Below are 26,295 nucleotides of genomic sequence, written 5' to 3'. Positions count from 1 at the left end.
CGCAAACCAACTTCAATCGCAGAGTTCCCAACAATACACCAAGAAATAAACCAGGGTGAAATTGCAGAATTGTGTGTAGTCAAAGTTCCAATGTTTTCAACTTCATTTTTAAATCAATATGAGAAAGATAATCTTCCATCAATCACACATGCACAGCTTAAGTAGAATCCAGATTGCAAGTATGAGGATAAATGATTGAAGTGGTTATTAGAACCCTGCTATTTCACCCTCGGTTTCATGTCTTAGTCTTATATGGTGCACTGGCGTTGTAGCAGCAGCAAACACCATATGGACCATGAAGAAAATGCAAACGAACCAAACAAAGAGGAAAGAAGTCCAAAACGCAACAGGAGGCAATTTAAGAGCAATGCCTGCAAGCTGATGATTTGCTACTTATTCATTGTTCACCTCACAAAGCTGATTTATCAAGTAAGCTCAAACTACATTGTATCTTTTGAGAGAAAAGCTTTGTTTCTGGTTAAACAATTAAATAAATAAACTACACCTTTTCACGTACAAATATATGACAATAATAATACTATTTTCAAAGCTCCTTGAATCTACTGCTCAAGGCCATCGAGATTCAACTAATAGAACTAGAAACTAACACCATCATAAAATTTCATATAAGCATTTCTAAGAAAATTTGAATGGAACAATAAGATTACACACGACTAAATGCAACAATAGCTAGCACCACAATTTAGGAGTCTATGACTATGGAAGGTTGTTTGAAAAAAAAAAAAGAAAAAAAAAAGAGTAGATTTAATAAAATCCCCACTTTGGACCAATATCATGAAAGATCAAAGTGCCTTCAGGTTCCATTTTTACAGGTTTACCAACAGATACTCAAGCATATAAACATATTAATTTAATAAACTTCACAACTACACAATTCAAAGCCCAGAACTTGTAGTAGTAATATTATCATTAGTATGTCCTGTCTTAAGCATTACAAATCCTAAACTGAATTCAACAAGGTAAAAAGACTATAATTTCCCACTACTATTGGTGACTAAAACTTACCAAGCATTGAATCACAATGGATACCTGAGATAATTAGAGTGTATCAACAGCAATGCTGATAATGTTAAAAAGAAGTACTTACCACAAAACCTTTACAAAATGCAAAATCGTAAGCAACATTCTTCATCTAAAAGAGACGCTATTCACAGGTTGCACTTCACAGACTGCCTAACCTTAAGCTATTAGTTCAAAATTGTACCTGACCTGCAAATCCGTTTGCTGGCCACCACTGGCCCTCTGACTCTTCCTACGCTCATAATCTGGATCGTCGGTGGGCAACTCATACCGACAAACAGGACATGTGTTTCGGATATTCAGCCATTGCACAATGCAGTCATCATGGTAATAGTGGCAGCAAGGAAGCTTCCTCACCTTCTCCTCCATTGAAAATTTATCCTTACAAACAGCACAAATAACCACTTCCTCTGTCAGTATATTCTCTGTTTTTAACTCAACCAGAGGAAGATTCTCCATAGCACTCTTAGCTGCTGGAGGACAACCCTTCAAAGCGTTCTCATTTTCAACGAATTGTCCAAAAAGGGTATCATATTCTGCTGCATACATGTAATCATCCTGGTCGGCTACGTACGCCTCAGCATCATTATCCCGTTCCCGATTCGTATTGCTCCCAATGTCGTCCATTACCAATAAAATTTCCCATCGGCCCGCCTCTTCTCCTGATTCTTCATCATTGGAAAAACCAGATGCAAGGGTCAATTCCTCGGCTCCCTCCACCACTACGCTCGAAATTTCCCTTTCGTCCACCCGTTCCTCAACCTCCTCCCATTCAAAATCCTCGTACGAATTCCTCTGCTGAAAACAAAAGCTGAAGTTATCTGAGAGAGGATTCGGACTTTCAACCCAATTAACATCATTTTCGCCATCATCCCCTGTCACAAATTGCAGAGCACCGATAATTCCATTATCATAATCCGAGTCCGAATCTACATCAACAACCCGAAGGTCACTGTTAATCGAATCCGCAACTTGCATGCTCACATCCACCTCCGAATCCCGGCTATCAGATTCCACAGCAAACGTCGACCACAGCTCCTCAGTATAGTTAGACTCAATGTCACCGCTATCTTCAAACCCCGAAATGCCCAAGTCGTTTGCAGAATGCGTAAATGGGTCCGGCCCAGAATCCAGATCACGATCGTGATTGCTGAGAGCGAGTAAATGATCGGTGAAGCGATGATTCTCAAAAAGATCAGTCACCAAGCAACTGACATCGCGTTCGGAGTCGGAATCCGTGTCGGAGAACCAATCGGTCTCAAAACGGAGGGAATCGTCGGGAGGAGCGACGATGGAGGGGACGGTGGCAAAAGGGTTGAAATCCATGGGGTTGGGGAATTCGTCGCGGCGGAAGGATGTGATCGACGGCACCGGAGAAGGAGAATCGGAGCGGGGTTGATCAGGAAGAGGCATGTTAGGTTGAAGATGAAGTTTAGGAATAGAGAAAAAAGCCATAGAAATATGTTGGGGGAAATAGCATTTGGGGATATTTCGACGAAATTCAGGTTTATTATATGCCGTTCTTCTTCATTCTCAATAAACTAATTTTCAGATATTTATTTGTTTTTTTATTTTATTTTTAAATTTAAATATATTATTTTAATTTAATGAACAAGAGATACTAAAACCCTTCTACTTTAACATTCATTTTAGTTTAAGTGTTCTAATTAATATCATTAATTCTTTGCGTTTACTAAATTTAGGTTGCAATCCTCTCTCTTGGTTTAAATTTTAAAACATATTCTTCAATTCTTTATTTATTTTTTTAATTTTGTGGAGCCCAATTACAAAATTACAAATTTAGCTCTGCATTTCGTATCCTACGGCTATTCCTAAAAAGTGTCTAATAGACCATTAAACTTTTAAATTTACGTTAAATACATCTCTAATGTATTTTGAATTAGCTTTGTCTACGAACAAGGAAGCTATAAGTAATGCAACTATGAATCTCATGGAGAATTCGATCTTGGCTCAGGATGAACATTAGCGACATGCTTAACACGTGCAAGTCGGACAGGAAGTGGTGTTTCCAGTGCCGGATGGGTGAGTAATGCGTAAGAACCTGCCCTTGGCAGGGGAACAACAGCTGAAAACGACCGCTAATACCCTGTACGCTGAGGAGCAAAATGAGGAATCCGCCTAAGGAGGGGTTCGCGTTTGATTAGCTAGTTGGTGAGGCAATAGCTTACCAAGGTGATGATCACTAGCTAGTCCAAGAGGATGATCAGCCGAGGCAATAGCTTACCAAGGTGATGATCACTAGCTAGTCCAAGAGGATGATCAGCCACACTGGGACTGAGACACGGCCCAGACTCCTATGGGAGATACCAAACTCCTATGGGAGATAGCAGTGGGGAATTTTCCGCAATGGATAAATTGTCATTTTTGGCTCGTTGTATCGTCGCCAACTCACAATTTTTTATAAAACGTGTTTCACCCCCTCAGGGGTCAGCATCCTCACTGGCACACCGCCCAGTGACTCTGATACCCTTTTTAAAAACTCAAACCCACCGTTATTAAATATTGTCTATTTTGGCTCACTACCTATTGCCGTCAATCTCATGGTTTTAAAACGTATCTACTAAAGAGAGATTTCTACACCATTTTAAGGAATGTTACGTTCTTTCTCTAACCATTGTAGGATCTCAATGATTCAGTAAGAAAATATATTTACGGTTACGAAGCTTGAATATGAATGGTTACCAGTACTAAGAATATGAATGAAGACTACCTACAAAACTGCTCTTGATGTGTATATACATTGCATTTACACAACAAGAAATTACTGAGAGAGAGATTCAAGTTAAGAATTCCCAATACTGGTAACGAAAGGAACCAGCCTTCTGTAGTCTCTCCGCTTTCCCAGTACGCAGGTATCAAGAACCCGCCCAAGAATAAGCCGTGTATTCTGCAGAGCCACCTCTCTTGCTGAGGCTCCTGATTCATTTGATCCAGACGTTGATAAAAAACCATGTTGTAAGGGAGCCTTGAACGATGTCTGAGGAGCCAAAATCTTGTCCATCACTCCACCCAGTCCATTTTCAAAGGACTCTGGTTCATATGGGTGTGGATTTGTCATTGAACTACAACTCCGTAGAAGAGCTTCTAACACGCTCAATGCCTCCCAGCACAATGTGCTCTCCACCAACTGTGAGACGATTGCATACATATGTGGACTTTGGGAAGCATCCACAGGAGTATGCCGGAGTAATGCTCTGAGCATGAGCAGTATTACACGCTGGTATTCGACTGGCCCTTTCTCCAGTAAGCGTAGCAAGTGCCCGAAAGCCAGCGCCGAGTACTGTGGAAACCACTCGTTGCAGAGTAAAGGGGAGACACAAGCAAGAAGGGTTTCAATACTCTTGATCTCGCCTCGAGAGTACGCCATGAAAACATTGGCTAATTCGTCGAGTGATTTGGCTCGACACCAGATAGAAATATTGGATGCAACTGAGCATGCTTTTTTATGTTGTTGCTGGAGTGGTGAAGTTGGTCCTTTCAGTGGATCCTTACTGAGCTGCAAGCAGAGCCATGGAAGTAAGCCTGTGATGTGCATCAGAAGTCTCGTTTCTGCATCGCCGAATATGGAATCACATGAGTGCACTGTAATCCGTAAAAGAACCTCTATTGAGACACCATGACTAACAGTTGACATTAGCCCTTTAAGTACAAGAGGCTGAACACCTTCAAACGTTGGAAGATTCCCAGTGGATGGAGGCTTCTCATAGCCCATTCTAGTATCGATCCGTTGGAAGTCTCCAATGACGTTATTAGTATCAAATCCATCTCGAGGCATGCTTGAAAGGAGTACGTTTTCAGTTGTTTTGTCCCAGAATGATAAACGATCCATCACTCGAGAGAAGAGCTCGAGAACCTGGCAGTATACATGGACAAAATCTGTGTGCATCATAGCCACGCACCCCCAGAAGAGTTGAGGATAGAGTATCATCTTTTCAGGCTCCATGTTCTCTACCATTACCTGCAAGGTTAACAGGATTTCCATAATGAACCCCAATACCGGGGGTACCGGATTTCCCAGACATCTATGTAGGCAACGAAGGAGAGACACACAAGTATCACTTGTAACACTCGGTCGTAATGCACGGTATATCTGGTGTGAGCGACAAGCAAGGTGTCGTGATGTACATTCCATGGCCCATTTCAGTGCCTCCAATCCCCACGTCTCTCGTAAATCACTTTGGAAGAAGATGGCATCCACCATGCTCAGAACCAGAGCAGAGAGAAGTACTGCACTAGGAAGCTCGGCTCTCACAACCGACGGGTCTTCGTTCTCCCACATCATGCTTCCACGCTTTGACTGAACATACTTGATCAGGCTGACAACCTGTTGCCTATTCTCTCCATCAATGTTTTCAACTTCATAAAGTTCCAAGTGACGACCTGCAAGTGAATATAGTAAATTAACAAGCAATTGCTGGCAATGTTCTAACACAATGTCTTCCGAACTATCCAGAGAAACAAAGGTGACATGGAAAAGCAACGGCAAGTGCTCGCGGAAATCTTCATCGTTCTCATACGCAATTTCAGCGAGGAGGATCAATGCGATGTCTGCATGTGTCAGAGAATGTTGTTGATGACACTGTAGCGCAGAACGTAGTTCTTTAGCATTCACCCCATGGACAGCAACCCCAGAATGAAGCCCATCTTCACCAGAGCTTGGCATGTCAAGGAGATAGTCAACATTGTCCCTGGAAACATGCCGACTTCGTATACTTCCAGTAGAACTTCTAACACCCTTCAAAGGACCGGACATGTTTACTAAACCTGGAATTAGTTGGCCTGAACGCGCTATATTTACTGGAGGAATGTTCAACTCAGGAGACATTGAACTTAGAGGGCCAGATCCACTTCGGCCTGTTACACCAGCTGTTTTCCAGTTTAAGTTCCCACTAGTATTTCTCGGACCATCAAGGGATCCACGTACAAGTAGTGGTGACATGTGTGGTTGGCTGTCCACAACAGAAGTAACTTGGGCAACTAGAGGCCCCTGAGAGAATTCCAATACAAAGTTCCCACTTAAATCCCCCTTGAAACCGACACCAACTGGCTCGATGCTGTCTTCCAGCATGCGCTGCGCCAATTGGTAGACCAGGTGATCAATAGTACGCTGAGGACAAATCCGTGCTAAGTACAAACTCACCCGCTTTGCAACTGAGAAATATGTGGCAAAAGCACCACTTATTTCTGCAGATGCATTGGAATCACAATCTTCAATTCCTTTCGTGATTAAGAAATCCAGAACTGGACTTACGTTCCTCGGTTTGCTAGCAATCGTGCTCCAGAGCTTTTCGATTTCATCAGGAAACTGATCCCCGTGTCGCCATGTGACATAATAAAGGCTTTTAAGAAGTCTATCACTCCAACCTGAGTCCTTTAGTTTCCAGAAATTAAGGTTCTCAATCCATGGAGCCATGCACGTAAGAACCTGATGTTGAGCTATGACATCAACTGCATCAAGTTGCCTTTGCATTATCTCCTCACAAAGCAGTTGACTCAATCCAGGGTGATCTTTAGCGAGTTTACAAGAGAGCTTATACTGAAACTGTTGGTATGAATCAGGAAGGTTACCAACAACGGCTGCTCGATAGCTCCCTGGTCCCTCCATGCCATTTACAGCCCACGTACGAACAGAAAGAGTCTCAAGCATCTGAAGAGCATCATCACGAATTTGTCTACTAGGGTCCACCACCTTGTATAGAATTAAGCTCAAAAGCCTTTGGATTTCACATTCTGGTATCTCTTGACGCATATAAACCTCTGCCAGCACGCTGAAGTAACCATCAGCTATGCCAGCATCGGAGTAGTAGCACTGAAGATAAAAAGAGAACTCTGTTGTAAATTTTAACCAGACAAAATCCGTCGCAGAAGATATAAAAGAATTATCTTACCTGATCAATGCAAGCAGGAAACAGGTCCAAATTTGTAATGAGGAGATTCTTCAAAGCCAATTTTGCTAACGAAACACGATTGTTAACCCCCTTTTGCCTATCACGACCAGCAGTGCCACGGCCGCCTTCTACGGACTTAGGGTAAGATGGAGTTCTAGGATCAGCCGGTGAATAACCAAAAGGAGCCCTGAGTGCAGGTTCAATAAACAGACTATTTATCCAAGAAATGACCCTGCCACTCATTTTCCTAGCATTATCATCGAAGCAGGGCCCATACAAGAGTGAAGCCATAGCAGTCATGGAAGCCCAGATTCCTTCAATTTGTTCACTAAGATCTTTATCCAATGGATTCTTATCGACAGATTCTTTCGACCGAGCATGCTGAGAAGATTTGTAATGTTCTACCTCTCGTCTATAATCGCTTAGACCATCCTGGCCCCATGAACCACCTGTATCATCAGACCAAGAGAGTAGAAGGTCAAATAGCCGCTTTCTAGTTCTAAGGTCAAATTTCTCTGACTTTGTCTCAACAAATTCTGGGGCTAGAGATCTCAGAACAGAAGCAAGTGAATATCTAAGAGGTTGCATTTCCTGAAAGCTGTCCGTAGGTGCTGTTAAAATTTGTTTGGTTGTCTCATCGATGAACTTGAGATAATGGCGACGAAAAACTGATTTACGCGCCAGCATGCCAGGCCAAATTTTATCTGCAACAGTACGGTAAATATTTGCAATATGAATACGAAGCTCCTCACGTCGTGGTTTTTGGCTCTGAAAGTATGGAAGTCAGTTAGTCATCACAAGAAGAAATTTTGATATGAAAGCACCTGAATACAAGAAACACTTGCACTAACGTATGAAATTTACAAAAGAGATAGAATCCATGGGGTTACAAAAGGCTCTTTCACGTTGACATTCAACTAATCATTCATCTTTATAACCACTCTTTTCCAGAGTATGCTCCAACTCCAGTTCTTGATTGCTTTAGAATGCAAGCAATTGGTGGTTATACTTGCGAGTATAAAGTTTTGGCCCAGAAAGTATTATGTATTCCAGTTAAGAAACTCTACAAATGCATATCGAATCTCAAAATACAAAACAAAACTACTTCACATACATCATTTGATAAAAGACAATGCACTTTGAATAATACCTTCCATTTTGGCTTTCCCTCAGTCTCCTGGGAAACTTCGTTGGTAAAAGATGCGAGCTCACTGAACATTAATTCACAAGCTTCCAAATGCGAGTGTCCAAGAGCCATGGTGGCTGCATTCTGAATTAGGAGAACTGACAAACTTTAGTACTGGTAAACAAACTTAATTTAGTTAGTTTATTTAAAACCAAACAATTTACAAACCACAGGTGAGACATAAAAAGGAAAAGAATAAAGTTGAGGCAGAAAACTTGTCTAGAAAATGTACTGACCACGCGCGGTTCTGATCCAGACTTTATTGAAGGGAAAATAAAGTGATAAAGTTCTTTGGCCTTTCCTGAGGCAGGACTTTCTTTGGGATTTGGGGGGCATGAACATAAGAACATAGCATACATTAGCCACTGATCCAATTTGTTGTCTGAATCTTGGGATTGATGGGCCTTTCCACCTAAATCAACTGGTGTGACATGAGCAAGACGTTGCAAAACCTCAACCCTGCCAGCCAAAATTATGTATAAAATACATACTAGAGCAGAAACTTCAAATGTTGACCATTAAATCACAGAGAGACAAAGAAGGCCCAATATTGGACAGTAGCTCATAAAAGAGCCGCCAAAAAGCAACCCAGCAAATCCTTAAAGATATAATTTTCAAGAAAGCACAGTTTTTGGGAAAAGCATAATTTACCTTGCTTCCTGAACAGAAGTTGGGCATACCTCAGAAGCAAACTTAACCAACTCACTGAGACAACGTGCCCATCTGTTCTTGTCAAGGCTTTCAAATACTATGGACTGAAGAGTAACATCTGGAGGGATTGCATCACATTCTCGCTTCAAATCAAACGGATGCCCTGAATCCCAGTAACAGCTTTGAACAATGTCATCCTGTAGTTGAATAATCCAGTTTGAGATCATTGCAGTTCAATGAGTCAAGTGAAGAGGAACTGCTGAGAAGTGCAAAAGGCATTATAAGAAAAATACCCCATGCTCCTCTACTACATCTATAATAAATATTGGCTCAGCATCATATTTAAAAGTATAATCTGGTTGGTCAAGTATTGCAAGGTCTCGAATGTCATTCCGCAAGGCACGCACACAGCGCAATAACTCCAATGCTGTATGCCTAACTTGACCATCCACAGAACTAAGGAAGATCAAACCAACTGCATCCATCTCTGAAGCACGAAATTCAATTGATTCTCCTGACTGATGAAGAAATGATGGCTTCTTGAACCCTTCAGTTCTTTGAACTGTACGCTTCTCATCATTGGCCTCATTTTCCAGAAAGTCCTCAATCAAACAAGCTCTCCAAAATCGCATAAGTTCCAGCAAGCGCCCCAATGATGTTTGTATAAGAAGTGAACATTCATCAGGAAGCCGTAGGATGAAGTTAGCCATCCCTCGCATTACAGCAAAGCGACGATGAGGAAGATATCTTACTATCCTGTTCAGTACCTGGACTGCTTCTTCTCGAACACCAGGATCAATACTAATTCCATGCTGAGGTATTATATCAGTTATTTTATCACTCCTTCCAACTTCTTCGATCAAATATGGTATACACTTCAGGACTGACTGGAAAAGATATCCTTGGGACTTCTCCTTTGTCACAGAATCTAAGAAGAGAACAATTCGCTTTCAATTTTCCCATAAAAATAAAAGCTAGATACTTAAGTTTAAGAAAAAGAAGATCAAACGAGAAGTATACAGCTTTCACAAGTATAATAATAAAACTTGAGTACGAAGTATTCAACTATAGCAAGAAAGGAGATGTCAGAAGCTAAAATGACCTAAAGTTTAAATTAGCATGTCCTAAAACAGGCAAAAACAACACTAACTAAAGAGACTCAAACCATTCTTGTAAGAAGCGGGCAACAACTAAAACAGATACAAATGCACAAGATCTCATAATTAATTGGAGATTGTCTGCATCCCAAAGGAGAAAAGCTTTGTTGATTTTTAAGAAGTTCGTGCTTATAGATTTATTAAAAATATGACTAGTTTCTGGGCTGTTGATTCAAAGCTATTTAATGATGAATATTTTATTTTTCACTCTAATATGGCAGTTCGCGCAACATACTGTAGCATTAAGGTGTTCATTATGCAATACATGTAGGCACCATGTACACCCTTGACACCTTATCTATTATCAAGTAAAGCAGGCTCTCCTAGGTATGCACCTCAGTGAGGTCCTCAATCTTCAATTCTTTTGACGCCCAAACTATCTTCTTACAAATAGGCACTGTAAAAAATTAGAAAACAAATTACCAATGTTGTTCCTTGAAGAAGTTAGAAGAGCCCGACGGTAGGTTCTATGACACGACCTTAAAATTAATTCAATTGCTGCCCTCACCTTTGGAACATAGTGGCTAATATCATGACCTGCCGATGCAACAAAGTTGATTAGATTAAACAATGTACCTTTAGCAAGTTCGGAGGCTCTTAACTAGTTGGTTACCTTTAAATATATCCGAGTCAATTTGCTGGCCTGAAGGAGATGTAACAATGGCAAGGAGAACACGAAGACCAATAACTTTTCCCTCACCAGAACTCTCTTGTTTTAATAATTCCAATAACAAGTGGTTCATTGCAAAATCAATACTATGTTCCGAAATAGTCACACAAAACTCAACTAGTTTATCATGTTGAACATCTTGAGTAAGCAATCCTTTCTTTATAACTGTAAGAATTTGCGAAGTCACACTGTCTAAGTAGTCCCATATGCGATTTGGGGCCTGATTAGCTGCATGAACACTCAAGTAAAACCTTAAAACCCGATGAAGACAGTCCAAGGCCATAAATCGATGATTCTTGTCCTGCACAATCAAACCAACATTTCATAAATATGAGTGATGGAAACGGGATGCCACTTTCATTTTCCATTCAAATATACTTTAGAAACTTCCTAAATTGAACATTGAAGAAGAGTCGAGGATCTTTTAGAGTTAGCTATAGTCATCATTAACTTCCTTAATTCAAAAGTAAATTGTACTTACTCTAAGGAGCTTGTAGAGATACTCCATATGGGGGCTTAGGTTGTTGTGAAATATTTGAGGATCACCAAGACAGAGAAGAAGAGTGACCAACGGATAACCAACCTAGAACACAAAGACTACTGATGTAAAGCACAACAGGAAAAACAGACATGATGTTGGATATGAAGAAGAATGTTACTATGAAATCCAAAAGTATTATGACCTCAAAGATATCTAGCTAACCAAATTTGTTCGGCTACTACCAGAGACAACAATCTCATCAATTTTGGAAAATATACTTTTATCAGCAATTTTTTATTTTACTGTATCTGATAACTGTTAGAAATATAATTACCTTAGCATATATTTATCTCCAAACGATATATCCTCTATGTTCTTCAGAAGATACAATTTTTTCATCAAGAACGGTGTGAGATACAAAAAAAAGCTAACAGACCACGCCATGCATGTCAAAAAGCCAAAACAGAAAAAAAAAACTCCAACCCAAATTTATAAATATAATATAGTAAATAAAATATTGACCTCTTTACAGGAGGGAGGAGACAGAATGGAGCCCACTTACATTAATGTGTTTGCTCTGTTTATCCATCCAATGCATCAGTTGTGCTCGAATTCGTCCAACAGCTTCATACCATAAATTTAGTGAACGTTCAACACCAGAAGGCGACCATTGGCCCTTCCCTCCATCTGCCAGAGGTGCAAGGATGTTTGAAAGCATATTGCAGAGGGCATGGTGAAGCTCACTTTTGCGCTTATGTGGAGCACGATTAAGAGGGTTGGCTTTAGCCAAAAAAGATGCAGATGCATTCAATCCACCCTCGGTCTTAACCTGAGAAGTGAAGTTCATGCAATGCTGTTATCTTCATACGAATTTTCATAAAAATAAACTATATACATACCCCAAGCTTAAGGTAGCGCATCCCGTTGATTATACTAAGAGTTTCACTTCGTAAAACACTAGTGTCTATCCGACGAGTATTGAGTTCCATGAAGAAGCGTTCAGTCACAGAATTAAACCTGCAAATAATAACCCAACAGAGTATAAATGTTTTAACCCCTTTTTAATTCAAGTAACATGACTATAAACAAGTAGAATTCCAATGCTATGGTATAAAAATAAAGCAAGCATCAATTGACATGCATGCATGATAAACAAAAGCTTATGTAAACCTGAAAATTATATTGAAAATATTACATGCGAGAAGTCCAATTCAAATAAGTTTCAAATGTTAGGACGAAATTGTTCACCTGATGCGAGACAAAGCACCTAACAGCTGTGCAACAAGATCCAAAAGAAGCCCTCGCAAATCGACTAATGAGGGATATTCAACCTGGCTAACGACCCTGCAATGACATTTACTCAGAACTAAAAAGAATTTCCTTGTCAATAAGAAAAACAACAGGTATATATGCACAAGCACATCTCTCTAAACAATTTGCCAATATCTGGACATCAAAGTCGTATTGTCTGATAAATGATTATAATCCCGCCGATATAAACCAGTGCCAGATCCAAGAATTAATGTTAAAGGGGGGAAATTTCATATAAGGTTATTAAATTTGTGTCTATAAGGTCTATAAACTTTAGAAAAAATATTTAGTAGCCCTGAAGTTTCAATTTTGTGTCAAATAAATTATTGAACTTCAATATTATATTCAACAAGTCTTCAGTATATTCAAAAAAAAATTTAAAAATTATGACTCATAAGGTCTCAACCTATTTGACATTTTTGAATTCATGTATCGATCAGATATACAATTAAATAAGAAAGACAAATAAGAAAGTTCATAAATAAGAAAAACTTGCAACATGAGACTTGCAACAATATATAAAATCATTAAATGTGGGGACACTCTGTGGCCCCTACGTAGATCCGCCCTTGATATTAACAAAGGGAATAAATCTAATAACAATTTTTTTTTTTTAACTAAAAAACAAATTTTTCATTAAGAAATTGAAAGGACACTCAAACTCAGAAAATACAAACTCCACGAGGGAGTGAAAAAACATAACAAGATGACAAAACTAAAGCGGAACAAAAACGCCTCAATGTAAGTAAATATCACATAAAGATAAAGCTGCAAAAGATAGTAAACTTTGGTCTACAAGATGCAGACAGAATTTCAATGCTACATTCAGTATTTTTTATTTTTTATTTGACGAGAAACGCAAACTTTTCGTTGATTCCTGAGAAGTTAAAAGTCACCAAACTTCTATATTCAGTACCAAAGCATTGGCAAGCAATTATGGTACAAACGACAAAGTTTCTATCCATACAGAGCATAGCGCAAGAAATGCTTGAAATGAAGCTTCCACGGCTCAAACAAAAGGATACAACAATTTCTAAAAATAAAAATAAAGCTTACCATTCTAAATATTAAATTTCAAGAACAAAGAAAGGGAAATTTCAAAGTCAGTCAAACGATTACGGAATTTCCATACTGATCTATTTATTTTAATGAAAGATTATATCTGCGCCAGGAAAATAGAATAAACTGGATAGTTCATTATCAAAGCCAAAGCAACCTTACCTGTCCGCATTAATTAGCCAATCAAAAACGAAGTTTTCAAGCCCAGACCAAAGCTTCTCTACAATGATAAACCGCTGCCAATTAGCTACAAAAGAAGAAAAATAACTTAAACTAGTTCAATAGAACACTGTGCAAACCAGTGAGTTCTTCCTGAGGGCAGCACTCCACAAAGCGAATACACGCAGAGCAAAATATGCACTCAACTGCAAGCTATGCCCCGAGAAAGTATATCATAATAACTTCCAAGTTAATAAAGCAAACTTCTCCGAACAAGGGATTTTGAAGCAATGATATCAAGGACACTATCCCATCTCTGTTAGAACGAATTATTTTGGAAACAAAAAAACAAATGATGAAAACTTTTCTAGAATAAAGTACCGTTGAAAACCTTTTTGGAAACTTTACCTACTGAGCAAAATGAATAGTACTTGAATTTAAAAGCACACTCAAGAGGAAAATTTGAACAGGTGAATGTTTCTTTCATTGTTAACAAACACAGAAATACAAAATTTCCCTACGAGCCCACGCCTGGCGAAGTGCAAAAAGGTACAAAAAGATGAGAAGGGATGATTAGATGGTAGATCCTCAAGCCAAGAAAATAAGAAACTAAAAGAGATTATTCCTATAGTTGTAAAGGATCCAAAAGTTACAAGAAAATAAGCCACAAGGGAAAATGTGTGGATAGTTAGTTTTGATAGCCAAGGAAAATAGGTAGGGAAGAAAACAGTCCCACTGAAAAAGTAAAACATACCGTTAATTAATGAAATTTAACCAGATAACAACAGTTATTTGGCTTTGATAGCTCCATATGACATAAGTTCATTAACATTTTGAACTATTTAACCTGATGAAGATACCAATTGGTAAGAATCATCAAGAATTAATGACGACCCTCAACAACTAAGACTAATGCCAATCCACAACAACTGAGACGATTGGAAACTTTCCAATGACATGGCAACCATAAAGCTTTCAAACAGCAACATTCATTTTAAATAGTTTTCACAAAATAAGCAAACCTTTCTTTGGAAAGTAGATGTGTTATTTGCACCCTTGGGAGATTCGCTGCGATGAGGAGAAAAAGAGAAATTGTAAAAGAACTATAAGAAAAGATTATCTGGCGGCAGTGTCCTAACAATATCTTATTAAGAGTAAGCAGCATTTCAAAACAAAGGAGAATTGCAAAGAACAAAAACTAAACACATTAGCTCCATTTGAATATGCACACTCCCCTCTTTTTACACCCTCATCTTAACATGGCCACCTCTAACAAACATGTTTCTCAAACTCTCCTTTCCACTTCATAACATCAAGATCACTGCCTAGGATAGGCCCACGAAATTCTTCTTCCTTCTAAAGTCATGTGAGTCTGATGTTCTATCACCTACTTAGGAACTCAGCCGCAAGCACAAAGAAAAACATAAAGAGTAAGTCGCCCTATCTAAAACTAAAACCCTTGAAGGATATTTTCCCTTCACTTATCAATTATCCAATTTTCTTCAAAACCACTTTTTACACGTTTCTTAAAATAAGTTTCTCCTCAACGCATCTCTACTTCAAAACTGTAAAGCCCCACACAGTAACAAGCTAATCACTATAAAACACAGGTCGACGCACACTCTCGTCGCCACCACACTTCTTTACCAATATACCCTTCAAAACAATCACAATTTCTCCACCTTTCACCACACACTTGACAACATTTGTTTAACCATACCCCTATTGAACACTTATTCCCAAATCCCAATCCCAGTTTACTTTACACAGAGGTCAGAGGATGTTATCCTCTTATTTTAGTTGTACTTTCTCTTAATTGGTAAGATTTTATTTCCAAATTGTTTTAAAAATTACGATAAACACACCCGTACATGCAACACAATTACGCCAAGATACTTGTATTCATTAAAAGAAATGTTCAAAAATAGGACGTTGAAACTAAGAAATGTTACATAAAAGTTATTGATTCTCTCTCAAACTAATTCCAATTGGCAGTGAGAAACAGGTCAGTATCAGGACATTGTCCTTAAGAGAACGATAACTGAAAATAGAGGAGACTAGGTAAGTTGAGGCACCTTTCTCTCCATCGAAGAAGTGCCTCTAAAAGTGGTACAGGCGTGTGTGTGGCAACCATTGCCAAGGAATCCAGTACTTGCTCATAGGCAGGGTCTGATGGTCGAAGATATTGTCCATCCTGCAAATTGAGGCAATCAAGTAACGAAAGTGGTGGATTCTTTACAAAATAGTACTACACAACATAAATGGACATGAATGAAAATTGATTTCGTGACATGCTCGTCAGAGTGCATAGAACAACGACAAAACGTGCCCGCCAGATCAAGAAATCACATGAAATCATTAAGCACTGGGCAACTGGCATCCAGAAAAACTGAAAAGAATCTATCAGAGTACCAGATAATACACGGTATACACCCAACATCAAAAAAATCCTCGAATTGTAACAATAATTCGTGATGATACTAATGGAAAAAGTAAGCACATCCATTTTTCTTCACATTTCCAACAAAGTGACTATTATAACATTTTCATCGGACTAGCAGAACTGCACATGACATTTTCTAGATGGGAAACATGGGGCCAGAGAAGAGGAAACAAAATAGAAAATGAACCTGAGCTTGAGTGGTTTCGATTCGACGTCGAGCGAGAGGGAGGAACCGCTGAAGCAGAGCATCAACTATTAGCTTGGCAGGAGTGCCTGCCTTCCCTTCTTTGACCATACTCGCTTAGCTTGCATCAACTTCACAGCCCCATTAGAGAACTTTCAATGAATCTCCAATCGCAGTGATTCGTTTCCCAGTCTCCCCGTGATTTCGTTCCGTTCGCGGAGTCTGATCTTCGTCCGAGTCTAACATAAAGAAGATCGCTACATTGACACGGTCGGTTCATGAGAAAAGAACCCAGAAAGCAAACCAGCTAAAGAACAAAGATCAGAGTACGAATCCTAGAAATCACCACAATGCACATGGAAATGCAGAGGAAGGAGAACTGGAGGAAGAAGAAGAAGCAATGAAGCTTTGATATCGAGGGTGTATAGGATCAGGCTGAAACCGTGCATGAAATCGAGACGAAGCTGCTTCATTATTAACATATTTTCATCTTTTTTATTGGGAATTGAAATTGATGCATGGCCGAATCAGGAATGTTGGAATAACACGATGGATTTGTGGCTATTTCTTCTTTCTAAAAAAGAACAACAAGAAATAAAGAAAGTACTTCTGTTCGTCCGGACAACAAAAGTCGCGGATCACGCTTTTCCGAACGCTAACAAATTTTGAACCGGGTTCGGTTTTTTTTATGGAAAGTTTTGAACCATTTCCTTTATTTTTCACATAAAAAATTAAATATTTTAATTATTTGATATAAACTTTCCAAATTTGATAAATTTTTAAAACCATTAGATTAATGTAATACAAGTTAAAAGGTAAAAATTGCTTATATAATTACATTAAATTTCACTTAATAAATGTTTTTTTTATGTAGAAAATGTCATTTCTATTTTTTCTTCTCAATAAAATTATTATTTTAGAAAAAGAAAAAAAACTTTAAATAAAAAGCATCAAATACATTTTTTTTTAAACGATGAATTATTGAATAATAATTAGTATTTTATCCACAAAACTATACTCAACAAAGTAGGAAACAAGCATAAATTTGAAAAATCATAAATCAAATGATTATCGTTCGTAGAATTTGGATACGATTCATCAGATATCTGAGCTTTTTTATGGAATATAAGCCAACTGATGCAATCAACCAGCGATTCTGCTAAGCTATACAACAATGAGTTTGAGCTAGCATTATGCATCTACAATATATACTTCATTTACAGTAGTCTAATCTTTTCACACCTTCTTTTACATTCATTCATGTTACCTGTGGTGATAATGTCTGTGCCTTTTCTTGAAACGAGAAGCCAACCTGTTCCTCAGTCCAGCACGATCCTTCGGCAACGTCTGAAGCATCAAAGCTCGTGTTTTTCCATCTGGTTGGATACCGATTTCGCGCATCTTCGTGTAAAGCTTTTTTGCTAAATCAGTCTTGCCTCTTAAGCACATTCCTTGGATGGCAGCATTGTATACAGATGCGTCGTGTGCAGACTTCTGAAGAACAACAACTATCAGGTATACGTCCAAATAATTCTCAATGCAAAATGTCGAAAAACGTTCGAAAGAACATCAGGACAAGGAATTGTAGATTAGTAAGATCATCAGAGAGAAAAAACCACAACAAAAAACATAATGGTCTAATAGAAAGCCTCATTTTCCAGTTCAACCATATGGATTTCAATGATGCTAATGCGATGAAAATTTTGAACTAAATTTCTACAGGGAAGATCTGTCCCTATTCAAAATAGTATAAGAGTGTCGTCGAGGCACGGGACGAGTCATAGAGGTGAACACTTACAGATAGAAGTAGTTCCACTTCATCCCATAAAGATCCCCAAATGCAGCTTCGGATAAGCGACAAAAGAGTGAAGGTATCAGGAGTGAGCTTCTGATGAATCATGCGTTCGTAAACTCGCAACGCAATTTCTGGCTTCCTAGCCATCTCACATGCACTAATAACAATGTTATATGATGATGCCGAAACTAAGCGACCAGAGGCGGCCTCCATTTCCCATAAAATTTGGAGAGCCCTATCCCATAACCCAAGCTTTGAACAAGACAATAGAATGGTATTGTAAATATGTATATTCAATTGAGCCTTCTCCTCTCTTTTCACAAACTCAAAGAGACGAATAGCATCGTTGTAGCGATTTGCCTTGTAAAGAGCACCGAGTAGAGCCTTCCATGTATAAACATCAGGTGAATGACCCATAGGTTTCATCCTATTGTATATGCTGAATGCTAAAGTGACCTCATTAGCTTTTCCTAGAGCATTGATCAAGGTGTTGAATGCAACGGAATTAGGTTCGAGTCCACATTTCAACATATCTTGAAAGACTCTTAAAGCAAAATCCCACCTCCCTTCCCTTGAAGATGCGCCAATAATAGCTTGCATTGTATCATTAGCTGGTTTTAAATCATTTTGAACCATCTTTACATAAATGTCGATCGCAAGTTCGTTCTGGTTGCAGCGGACGTACATGCTCACCAATAGAGAATAAGTTAGATGTGTTGCACTACAGCCATTTGCCTCCATCAGTCTCCATATTCTCTCAGCTTCAACCCAGTTATTCTCTTTTCCACAGACCGATATCATCGTGTTATAAACAATTGCATCGAACTGTTTTAAGTCATATTCGTGCTCCCATGTCCTAAACATCTCAAGAGCAGAAAGAAATCCATGAGTATCAGCAACTGCTTTGAGTATAAGGCTATAAGTGTGCCCTGTTGATAGCTTGTTTGACTTCATAAACTCGAAGATCCGTAAACCATCATCAAACGGCCCATTCCTCAAAAGACAAGCTAAAAGTGAATTTGAAGCATGAAAACTTGGCAGAAGACCTGCTAAATGCATGGACCTGAATAATTCCATTGCACTTCTGACCTTATTTTTTCTACTGAGAATTAAAATACGCTTTGATAGCATAACTTCATCAGTTTCCTCAAGAAAATACACCTTTCTGTCACTTCCCAAACCCTCCCCTTCTAACACTTCGGACTGGTTTACATCTTCAGATTGAAAGATTGGCTCATCCTGATTTTTCACTTCTCCCCAGGGAGGCGATTTCCACTCCCGAGACGATTCTTCAACTCCATCATCAACGACCAATCTAATAGCGTCATCCTCTTCACATGTCCTAAACTCCAAGGCTTTTGTGGACCGAACCACGAAATTCAATCGTGGAATACTCATCGACGACATTGAAGCTACATTACCCCCATGAGTTATCCTACGCCTTATACATGATTTCAATTCTGGAATAACATGGAAATGCTTGTGTGCACAACTAACCGGGTAACACGAGTGAAGTTGGTAATTCAACTCATTTGATAAAATCAGAGTGGGATTTATAAGCAATCCTCTCATAATTTACTAAACATGAAAAGAACAAGAAAGTTTACAATCCAGGAGGAATCATTCCAAACCAGTGAACCTGCAGAGAAAAGAAAACAGCCTCTAAGAACACGAATATTAAACTACCTTAAATTCACAAACAATTTCGTAAGCTACTCTGGAAGATGGGTTTCCCCACGATTCCATTCTCGATTTTACTTGTGAGATGAAAGAACATGTTCGTATATTCAATACCCATGAACTTGAAAGAAGAAAAGTTGAGGATGCGCAGATATTTTCTTCTACGCACATTAAATTCCACGATAACTATCCGTCTATCCCAAATCAAATAAGCTAATGAAATGAACACCAGAAAGAACCGCTCAAGTTTCTAACATTCATTCAATTCGAGTGATAGAGAGAGAGTTACCGAGATGTTCCTCTTCCGCCTCCTTGCGAAGCAACAAGATTACAATGGCAGCTCGAGCAAGCAAGGAGAAGAAAGCTCTCTGGCAAGTAGCTCTCCCTCCAAATATCAATTTTGCTTGAAACGACGTCGTTGCTTAACCAGTTATACAAAATAAAGAGAGAGAAAAAAATTTGTTCCATTTAAAAAGTAAAATTTTTTAATTTGTCTTTCAAAAGGATCTATTTCTCTTTATTAATTCAAAAAATAAAAATAATATTAAAAAAATAGTATCATCCTTGATTAGAGGTCTAAATCTTATTATCCTCCTAAATTGTCAAACTAAAAAATAATTAAATTATAATTAGAAGACCGACGGCAAATATTATCCTCTTTGAGTTTTTTCTTTCGAGTTTCTCCTCAAAGTTTTTAAAACGCATCTCGAGAGAGGTTTCCACACCCTAATAAGAAATACAAATCCAACTTACGTGGGATCTCACAATCTAACCCCTCGAGGGCCTAACGTTTTCACTAGCACACCGTCCGATGTCTGGTTCTGATACCATTTGTAACAATCCAAGCTCACCACTAATAAATATTATCCGCTACGTATCGACGTCGGTGGATTTGGGGTGTACCCCAAACATTAAATTTTGGATGAAGATCGAAATAAATAGCCTTTTACTCAAATAGAGAGAGTAAAAAGAATCTAACAGTAATGGTAAAATAGAAAGAGATTATAAATTACTGTGACAATATGGAGTAAGCGATGGCCCTTTCCAACACAAGTTAAAATTAGATCTTACACAACAAACAAAAAGTAAGAACATTCCAAACTTGTTCACGACAAAGCTTCTGAAGGAAGAAACTCCATTTCTGTAAGTGGAGATATTACAAAGTTAACACAAACCATACACAATCAAGCTTTGGAAGAAGAGGGAAGAGGGGTTAGATTTATTAGTTGTGAGCATAAACAAGATGCACAATCAAACTTCCTGGTTAAATCAATTTCCTACCTTTACTTTCAATGCTAAACCAACCATTTTTAGACCCTTTGATCAAACCAAACCAAACCAACCAACAAATCATTAACACTCACGCGTCGATACAAGTGACCGCTCCGCTATACATGTGTTGCCGTGGGTTTGAAACAGTCGATGTTGCATAGTCCAACCGATCTCACCATGTCCCCAAACCTGCAAGAGAACGCAATGCAATCAAGACTATCAGAAGAAAGTTGTAGACATGATATTGTGTGCGCTATGAGCTATGAAATGAGAAGTCAGCAGGCTGACCGGTCGATGCTGTTTCTCGCTTTCTCAGGCTGGTCGACACCAGTTGCCACTTTCTCTGGTCGATCTAACATCTTCCTCGACCGGTCTCCGTTATCATTTGCAACTTTAACCTTTTCCCTACAGTCTGTGCTAATCCTTGGCTTATCTCTCTGATCAACACTCATTCTGGTTTTTTCTCTTTGATCTGAGCTGGGTCTAGATTTTTCTCTGAAATCCGTGCTGTTTCTCGGAATGTCGAGCTGATTCGTGACTTGCCCAAGAACTCCGCTCCTCAGATGTGATTTCTCAATGGCAGAAATGAACTTCTTGAGATGTCTTATGTATTGTGGGAAAAGTTCCAAGTCACAATGGTTTCCTCCCTTTATCCATAACGGCTCGTACTTCTCTTTACAAAGATCCCAAAGTTGCTTTCCATGGGACCAATCAACAACGTCATCAGCAGTTCCCTATCAAGATACAAGAACATATATTACACAATTTGTGAGTGAGTAGCAACCAGAAACCAATCATATGTCAGATGGCATCATTTGATAGGCAGGTGATAGTTAGCATGCTAGACATATCCAACAAGTTCAATCAAGGCTCATGTTTCTTTTCATGGATCAGACATTCATACACGTCAAGGGATAGCGTCGGTAGACACTCGTGTAAATATGAACTACAGCAACAGCCTTGATCCACTTCATGTTTCTTTTCATTCTGTACTGCAGCATGACATGCTTCAAACGTGAAAATTAAGTGTTTTATATCCTCCTTCAAGCGATATCTAAAGAGGTTTAAATGCCTATGAACTTACATAAAGAAATGGAAGGTGTCAAACTGTTCAGAGTCTTCAAAATTTTATGCTAAATGTCAAGACTTCTAATGTAATAGCTCAAGCCACTCCTAGCTGTTGTCCGCTTTGGTCCGTTACCTTACGGTTTTAAAACGTGTTTGTTAGGGAGAGGTTTCCACACCCTTATAAGAAATGTTTTGTTCCCCTCTCCAACTAATTTGGGATCCACAATCCACTCCTCCTTCAAGGCCCAGCGTCCTTGCTAGCACACCGCCCGGTATCTGGCTCTAATACCATCTGTAACAACTCAAGCTCACCGTTAGCAGATGTTGTCTGCTTTGGCCCATTACGTATCGCCGTCAGTCTCACAGTTTTAAAACGCGTCTATTAGGGAGAGATTTCCACACCCGTATAAGGAATGCTTCGTTCTCCTCTCCAACTGATGTGGGATCTCACAATGTCTTTCCCATTGCATTTAAAGACATAATTTTATGGTAATGCATTGATGAATCAATCAATGTTTGAAGGCTAGCTTACTTCGCTACTACTCTATGGTACACCAACTGTCCACATGTTCAAGCATTCAAGATCTTAGTAAACAACAAATGTTCGAAAGGAAACTCACATGAATTACAAGAACTGGACAATTGACCAATGGTATTTTGTCAATATTCTGCAATACAGAAAATGAAAGAACGAGCATCAATAACACATAACTAACGAGCAATAAATAGTTAAAAGTAACATTAGGAATTAACGAATGTAAACCTTATAAATGTCGAACCAGAATGTTCGCTTCACCGGATACATGACTCGAACACCTGACAAGATCGGGCTGTGAAGAACAATAGCCCTCAAGTTCGGTAAACGAGTAGCCAAATCTAAAGTCGGTCCGCTGCCAACTGATTGCCCATATAAGATTACATCTTCCTCCTTTGCACCATATCTCTCCACTAAGCATCTATAGACAGCTTCAATGTCTGCATAAGTATTCTGCTCACTTGGCTGCAGAAAGGGATGATCCAAAAGGGAAAGATCAGCTGAATTCGACTCAATAAAACAACGAAGTGGAGACTTCAAATCATAATACTCTTAACATAATTTGCCAGCCACTTTTCATCCTTAAACAGAGCAGACAAAGCTAAGAACAAAGGGGATAGATCCTGAGATTCAAAACATTTCCATACTCTAATCTAACCAAGATGAAAAAGAATAATGTTCATACCTTTCCAGTAGATTGACCATATCCCGAATAGTCGTACCTAAAAAGGGCATAATGACAAAAGGCAGCTTTCAAAAACCCAGATTCAAATGAGTTACATACAAAGCATTTAAAGCCAAAGGTTCACAAACCCCATCAAGTTGACTCTAAGATGAACACTAAGCTCGACAAACAAATCGTACATCTGCCCCAAATCAGCAGCGTTCCCATGAGAGTAGAGCAATGTTAAAGTAGCCGATGAATTCTTTACATACAGGGCCACAACCTGGTTCCCTCTCTTGGTACTAAGCTTCAAAACGTCGACGTTTCCCCTCGCCACCACCTCCGTCATCGCCAGCTTCCCGCTGCCTTCCTCCACTTCCTCCACCTTATACGACGGCGGATTCGGCGGAAAGAACGCAAACTTCGCCGCCATGGACGAAGTCACCGCCCCCATCTCCGTTCAAATACCAGTGAACCCAATACAGAACAAAAAAAAAAAAACCCAGATCATGAAACAAAACAAACACACAACATACCCAGAACCCCACAACGATCTCAGTTCCCGTCAGAACAAAAACGTCAAATCCAGGTACGGAGGAGGAAGGGTTATAATTTGTTCGAGTGGTGGGAATGGGAATTTAAGTGAGGAGGAAGAGAAAATGAAGCTCTGGATTTTAGGGTTGGGAGTGGAATCGGGGGGTGGGAAAATGGAGGCTTTTCCGGCGGGGAGGGGGAAGGGAAGCACGTGTGGGCATTATTGGGAGATGAGCTGAAGGAGGAGTGCACTGGTGACAGTGATGTGTGAAAAAGAAAAGGTACAGTATCATTGACTGAATGACACGTGTCCTTGTAGGGTACAGGGATGAATAACCGGAGACAAGGATTGGATGGTTGTTTTTACTGCGTCACAGCCTTTTTTATTTTTTTATAATTTTTTTAATTGAAAAATACCTTCTTTTTTCTTTGGGTAAAAAGTTCAAAAATACTTTGGTTCGTACACTCTCGTTGAAGTACGGTTAATTCTTTCCATCTTAGTAATTTAATTATTTATTTTTATTTACAATTATAGTTTTTTCCATGTTTAACTAAAAAAAATTTTGTAAGGTTGTTGAATTTAACTAATTTGTTCGAGTATTTATAAAAAAAAAAAATTATATATATATATATCTGAATCTAAAAATGCACCGACTAAATCCTTACGAAAATTCTTAAAATTGTTACATATTAGACTTGTTGATGTGTGATTCTGGGGTGTCCTAATGAGGTCATTTGAGTTAAGCTTCGATCAGCTAACGTACCAATGCGAGAAAATGTATGACAACGTGCCTTTTGGAATGAACGTTTTGTATCTTTTATAAGGAAGCGATTATCAAAAGATACCTTGAGTAATAGCCTAAAAATATCCCATGTTAGTTGGTGAGAGAAACAAAACTTGATAAAGGTGTGGAAACCTCTATCTAGTACACGTGTTTTAAAATTTTGAGAAAAAACGCAAATATAATAATATCTGTTAATGATGAGTTTGAAATGTTACAAATGATATTAAAGCTAGGTACCGGGCGATGTGCCAACGAAGACGCTGAATTTTTAAGTAGATAGATTATGATATCGTATATTAATTAGAGAAGGAAACGTGACATTTAACTTAAAAGTTAAAAAGAAAAGGAGGAATTAAATTGTTAATTTAATAATTATATGGCGGAGTAAAGTGTTATTTATTATTTTTACTTTTTTATCTTTTTGAATTTGGGATTAGTTTGGAATTGGCATTTGTTTGGTAGTGTGATTATGTGGGGGAACGGCCGTACTGGTGGTGTTTGGATGCTGGGATAAGGCTGGCAAATGGCTGTCGTTTCATTGATATGCCCCCGCCCCTTCCATTTTTTTATGTCTTATATGAACTCAGAAACCGGTAAATTATTTATCGTCGTCAAACTTATGATTTTAAAATGTGTTTGTCAGTGAGAGAATTTGTTTCCCTCTCCTAAGGAATGGTTCGTTACTCCCTCCAACAACGTGGGATCTCACAATCTACCTCCTTTACGGGTCAGCATCCTTGATGGGGTTGCTGGCACCCCATCAAACATGTGTAACAGCATAAGTCTACTGCTAGTAGATATTGTTCACTTTGGCCTCTAACATATCATCGTCAGCTTCACGAAGCTTAAAATGCATCTATCCGAAAAAGGTTTAGAAAAAAAAAAAAGTGAAAATGAACCCATCTATTATTTCCCAAATATATTGGGATCAAAGGAATGGATAAAGAAAAAGTGGGCCAAATACTCTCAATTCACATAATAATTGGTCGTTAATTTTTGTACAATCACTTTCTTTTTCTATTAAAATAATGGAAAAGACAATAAAATCATAATTAAACATTTTTATTAATTATTAAAAAAAACACAATTAAATTGTCTATAAATGTCGAAACTCGATTTTTTTTTACTCGGGTGTCACTGTCTCGATTTGAAAATTGTCATTTTCGAACTTATTATTTTGCATTAAAAAGCTATCGTTATATTAATCGTTGTATCCCGCTAAGGAAACCGGTTTTAATACACATGGTACTAAGGGCAGAAAACATAGCTCTGCGGAGATGCTTTATAATAGTTGCTACCAATGTGTGGTTGTGACAATAATACTGTTCCTGAGCGTGGTTTACTGCTATGTCTCTGCCATTCAATTCATTTCCTTCTGCCCTATCTCCATTGGAATATACATTATTTTTCTGTATTGTCCTTTGCTGCAAAACCCCTCCATCTTCCTCCTATTTTATAGGTTATACCAAATCAATTTTCACCGCTAATGTTATCACCATGTTAATTATCGTTAAATCAAGTTCGTTTTGACGAATATAATGCATTTGTGTAACAACACAAGCCTACCACTAGCTGATATTGTTTTATTTGGGATTTCCCCTCAAAGTTCTAAAACACGTATGTTACGAACAGGTTTCCTTCTACTCTTGAACTGATGTGGAATCTTGCAATCCCTCTCTTAGGGACCCAACGTCTTTGTTGGCACACCGCT

The 26,295-nt window shown here is 38.7% G+C and overlaps 4 protein-coding genes across 5 annotated transcripts; all 4 read right to left on the bottom strand.

Moving 5' to 3' along the window:
* Positions 1-895: 895 nt before the first annotated feature.
* LOC111790174 lies at positions 896-2,555 on the bottom strand. Its single transcript, XM_023671015.1, has one exon. The coding sequence runs from the start codon at positions 2,494-2,496 to the stop codon at positions 1,201-1,203; it is 1,296 nt and encodes a 431-aa protein (XP_023526783.1). The 5' UTR covers positions 2,497-2,555; the 3' UTR covers positions 896-1,200.
* Positions 2,556-3,693: 1,138 nt separating this feature from the next.
* LOC111797689 (cell morphogenesis protein PAG1-like) lies at positions 3,694-16,664 on the bottom strand. Its single transcript, XM_023684365.1, has 17 exons — positions 16,255-16,664; positions 15,700-15,818; positions 14,647-14,692; positions 13,765-13,837; positions 13,628-13,685; positions 12,344-12,439; positions 11,995-12,112; positions 11,658-11,924; positions 11,096-11,197; positions 10,558-10,915; positions 10,368-10,481; positions 9,081-9,715; positions 8,788-8,984; positions 8,373-8,595; positions 8,101-8,220; positions 6,951-7,718; positions 3,694-6,871 (listed from the first exon to the last, which is right to left on the bottom strand). The coding sequence occupies exons 1-17, from the start codon at positions 16,360-16,362 to the stop codon at positions 3,845-3,847; spliced, it is 6,429 nt and encodes a 2,142-aa protein (XP_023540133.1). The 5' UTR covers positions 16,363-16,664; the 3' UTR covers positions 3,694-3,844.
* A 629-nt stretch (positions 16,665-17,293) lies between these two features.
* Positions 17,294-20,102, bottom strand: LOC111789223 (pentatricopeptide repeat-containing protein At3g29290). Its single transcript, XM_023669923.1, has 3 exons — positions 20,016-20,102; positions 18,050-19,685; positions 17,294-17,745 (listed from the first exon to the last, which is right to left on the bottom strand). The coding sequence occupies exons 2-3, from the start codon at positions 19,616-19,618 to the stop codon at positions 17,515-17,517; spliced, it is 1,800 nt and encodes a 599-aa protein (XP_023525691.1). The 5' UTR covers positions 19,619-19,685; positions 20,016-20,102; the 3' UTR covers positions 17,294-17,514.
* Positions 20,103-20,779: 677 nt separating this feature from the next.
* Positions 20,780-24,016, bottom strand: LOC111777517 (protein ABHD17C-like). Of its 2 annotated transcripts, XM_023657199.1 has the most exons (6): positions 23,415-24,016; positions 23,287-23,323; positions 22,830-23,066; positions 22,687-22,734; positions 21,287-21,732; positions 20,780-21,187 (listed from the first exon to the last, which is right to left on the bottom strand). In XM_023657199.1, exons 1-6 carry the CDS (start codon positions 23,717-23,719, stop codon positions 21,115-21,117), a joined length of 1,146 nt encoding a protein of 381 aa, XP_023512967.1. In that variant the 5' UTR covers positions 23,720-24,016; the 3' UTR covers positions 20,780-21,114. The 2 variants fall into 2 exon arrangements, with proteins under 2 accessions (XP_023512967.1, XP_023513045.1); XM_023657277.1 differs by lacking the exon at positions 20,780-21,187 and having other exon boundaries at positions 21,648-21,722.
* Positions 24,017-26,295: the final 2,279 nt, after the last annotated feature.

Source organism: Cucurbita pepo, chromosome LG01 (assembly GCF_002806865.2).
Source record: "Cucurbita pepo subsp. pepo cultivar mu-cu-16 chromosome LG01, ASM280686v2, whole genome shotgun sequence".
Lineage (NCBI taxonomy): Eukaryota > Viridiplantae > Streptophyta > Magnoliopsida > Cucurbitales > Cucurbitaceae > Cucurbita > Cucurbita pepo.
The sequence above is the reverse complement of the archived record's forward strand: the minus strand, read 5'-3'. Positions and strand labels throughout refer to the sequence as shown.

What these genes read in the sequence shown, in the direction of transcription:
- LOC111790174 (XM_023671015.1), bottom strand. Translation starts at nt 2,496, where the DNA reads ATGGCTTTTTTCTCTATTCCTAAACTTCATCTTCAACCTAACATGCCT.
- LOC111797689 (XM_023684365.1), bottom strand. Translation starts at nt 16,362, where the DNA reads ATGGTCAAAGAAGGGAAGGCAGGCACTCCTGCCAAGCTAATAGTTGAT. An exon ending in ATGTAGTAGAGGAGCATGGG is followed by an intron (nt 8,985 to 9,080) that starts GTATTTTTCTTA and finishes ATTCAACTACAG; the next exon opens with GATGACATTGTTCAAAGCTG. An exon ending in TTCCTGCTTGCATTGATCAG is followed by an intron (nt 6,872 to 6,950) that starts GTAAGATAATTC and finishes TTTTATCTTCAG; the next exon opens with TGCTACTACTCCGATGCTGG.
- LOC111789223 (XM_023669923.1), bottom strand. Translation starts at nt 19,618, where the DNA reads ATGAGAGGATTGCTTATAAATCCCACTCTGATTTTATCAAATGAGTTG. An exon ending in AAGTGGAACTACTTCTATCT is followed by an intron (nt 17,746 to 18,049) that starts GTAAGTGTTCAC and finishes GTTGTTCTTCAG; the next exon opens with AAGTCTGCACACGACGCATC.
- LOC111777517 (XM_023657199.1), bottom strand. Translation starts at nt 23,719, where the DNA reads ATGGGGGCGGTGACTTCGTCCATGGCGGCGAAGTTTGCGTTCTTTCCG. An exon ending in TCTGGTTCGACATTTATAAG is followed by an intron (nt 22,735 to 22,829) that starts GTTTACATTCGT and finishes TCTGTATTGCAG; the next exon opens with AATATTGACAAAATACCATT. An exon ending in GCGAGAAACAGCATCGACCG is followed by an intron (nt 21,188 to 21,286) that starts GTCAGCCTGCTG and finishes GTTCTCTTGCAG; the next exon opens with GTTTGGGGACATGGTGAGAT.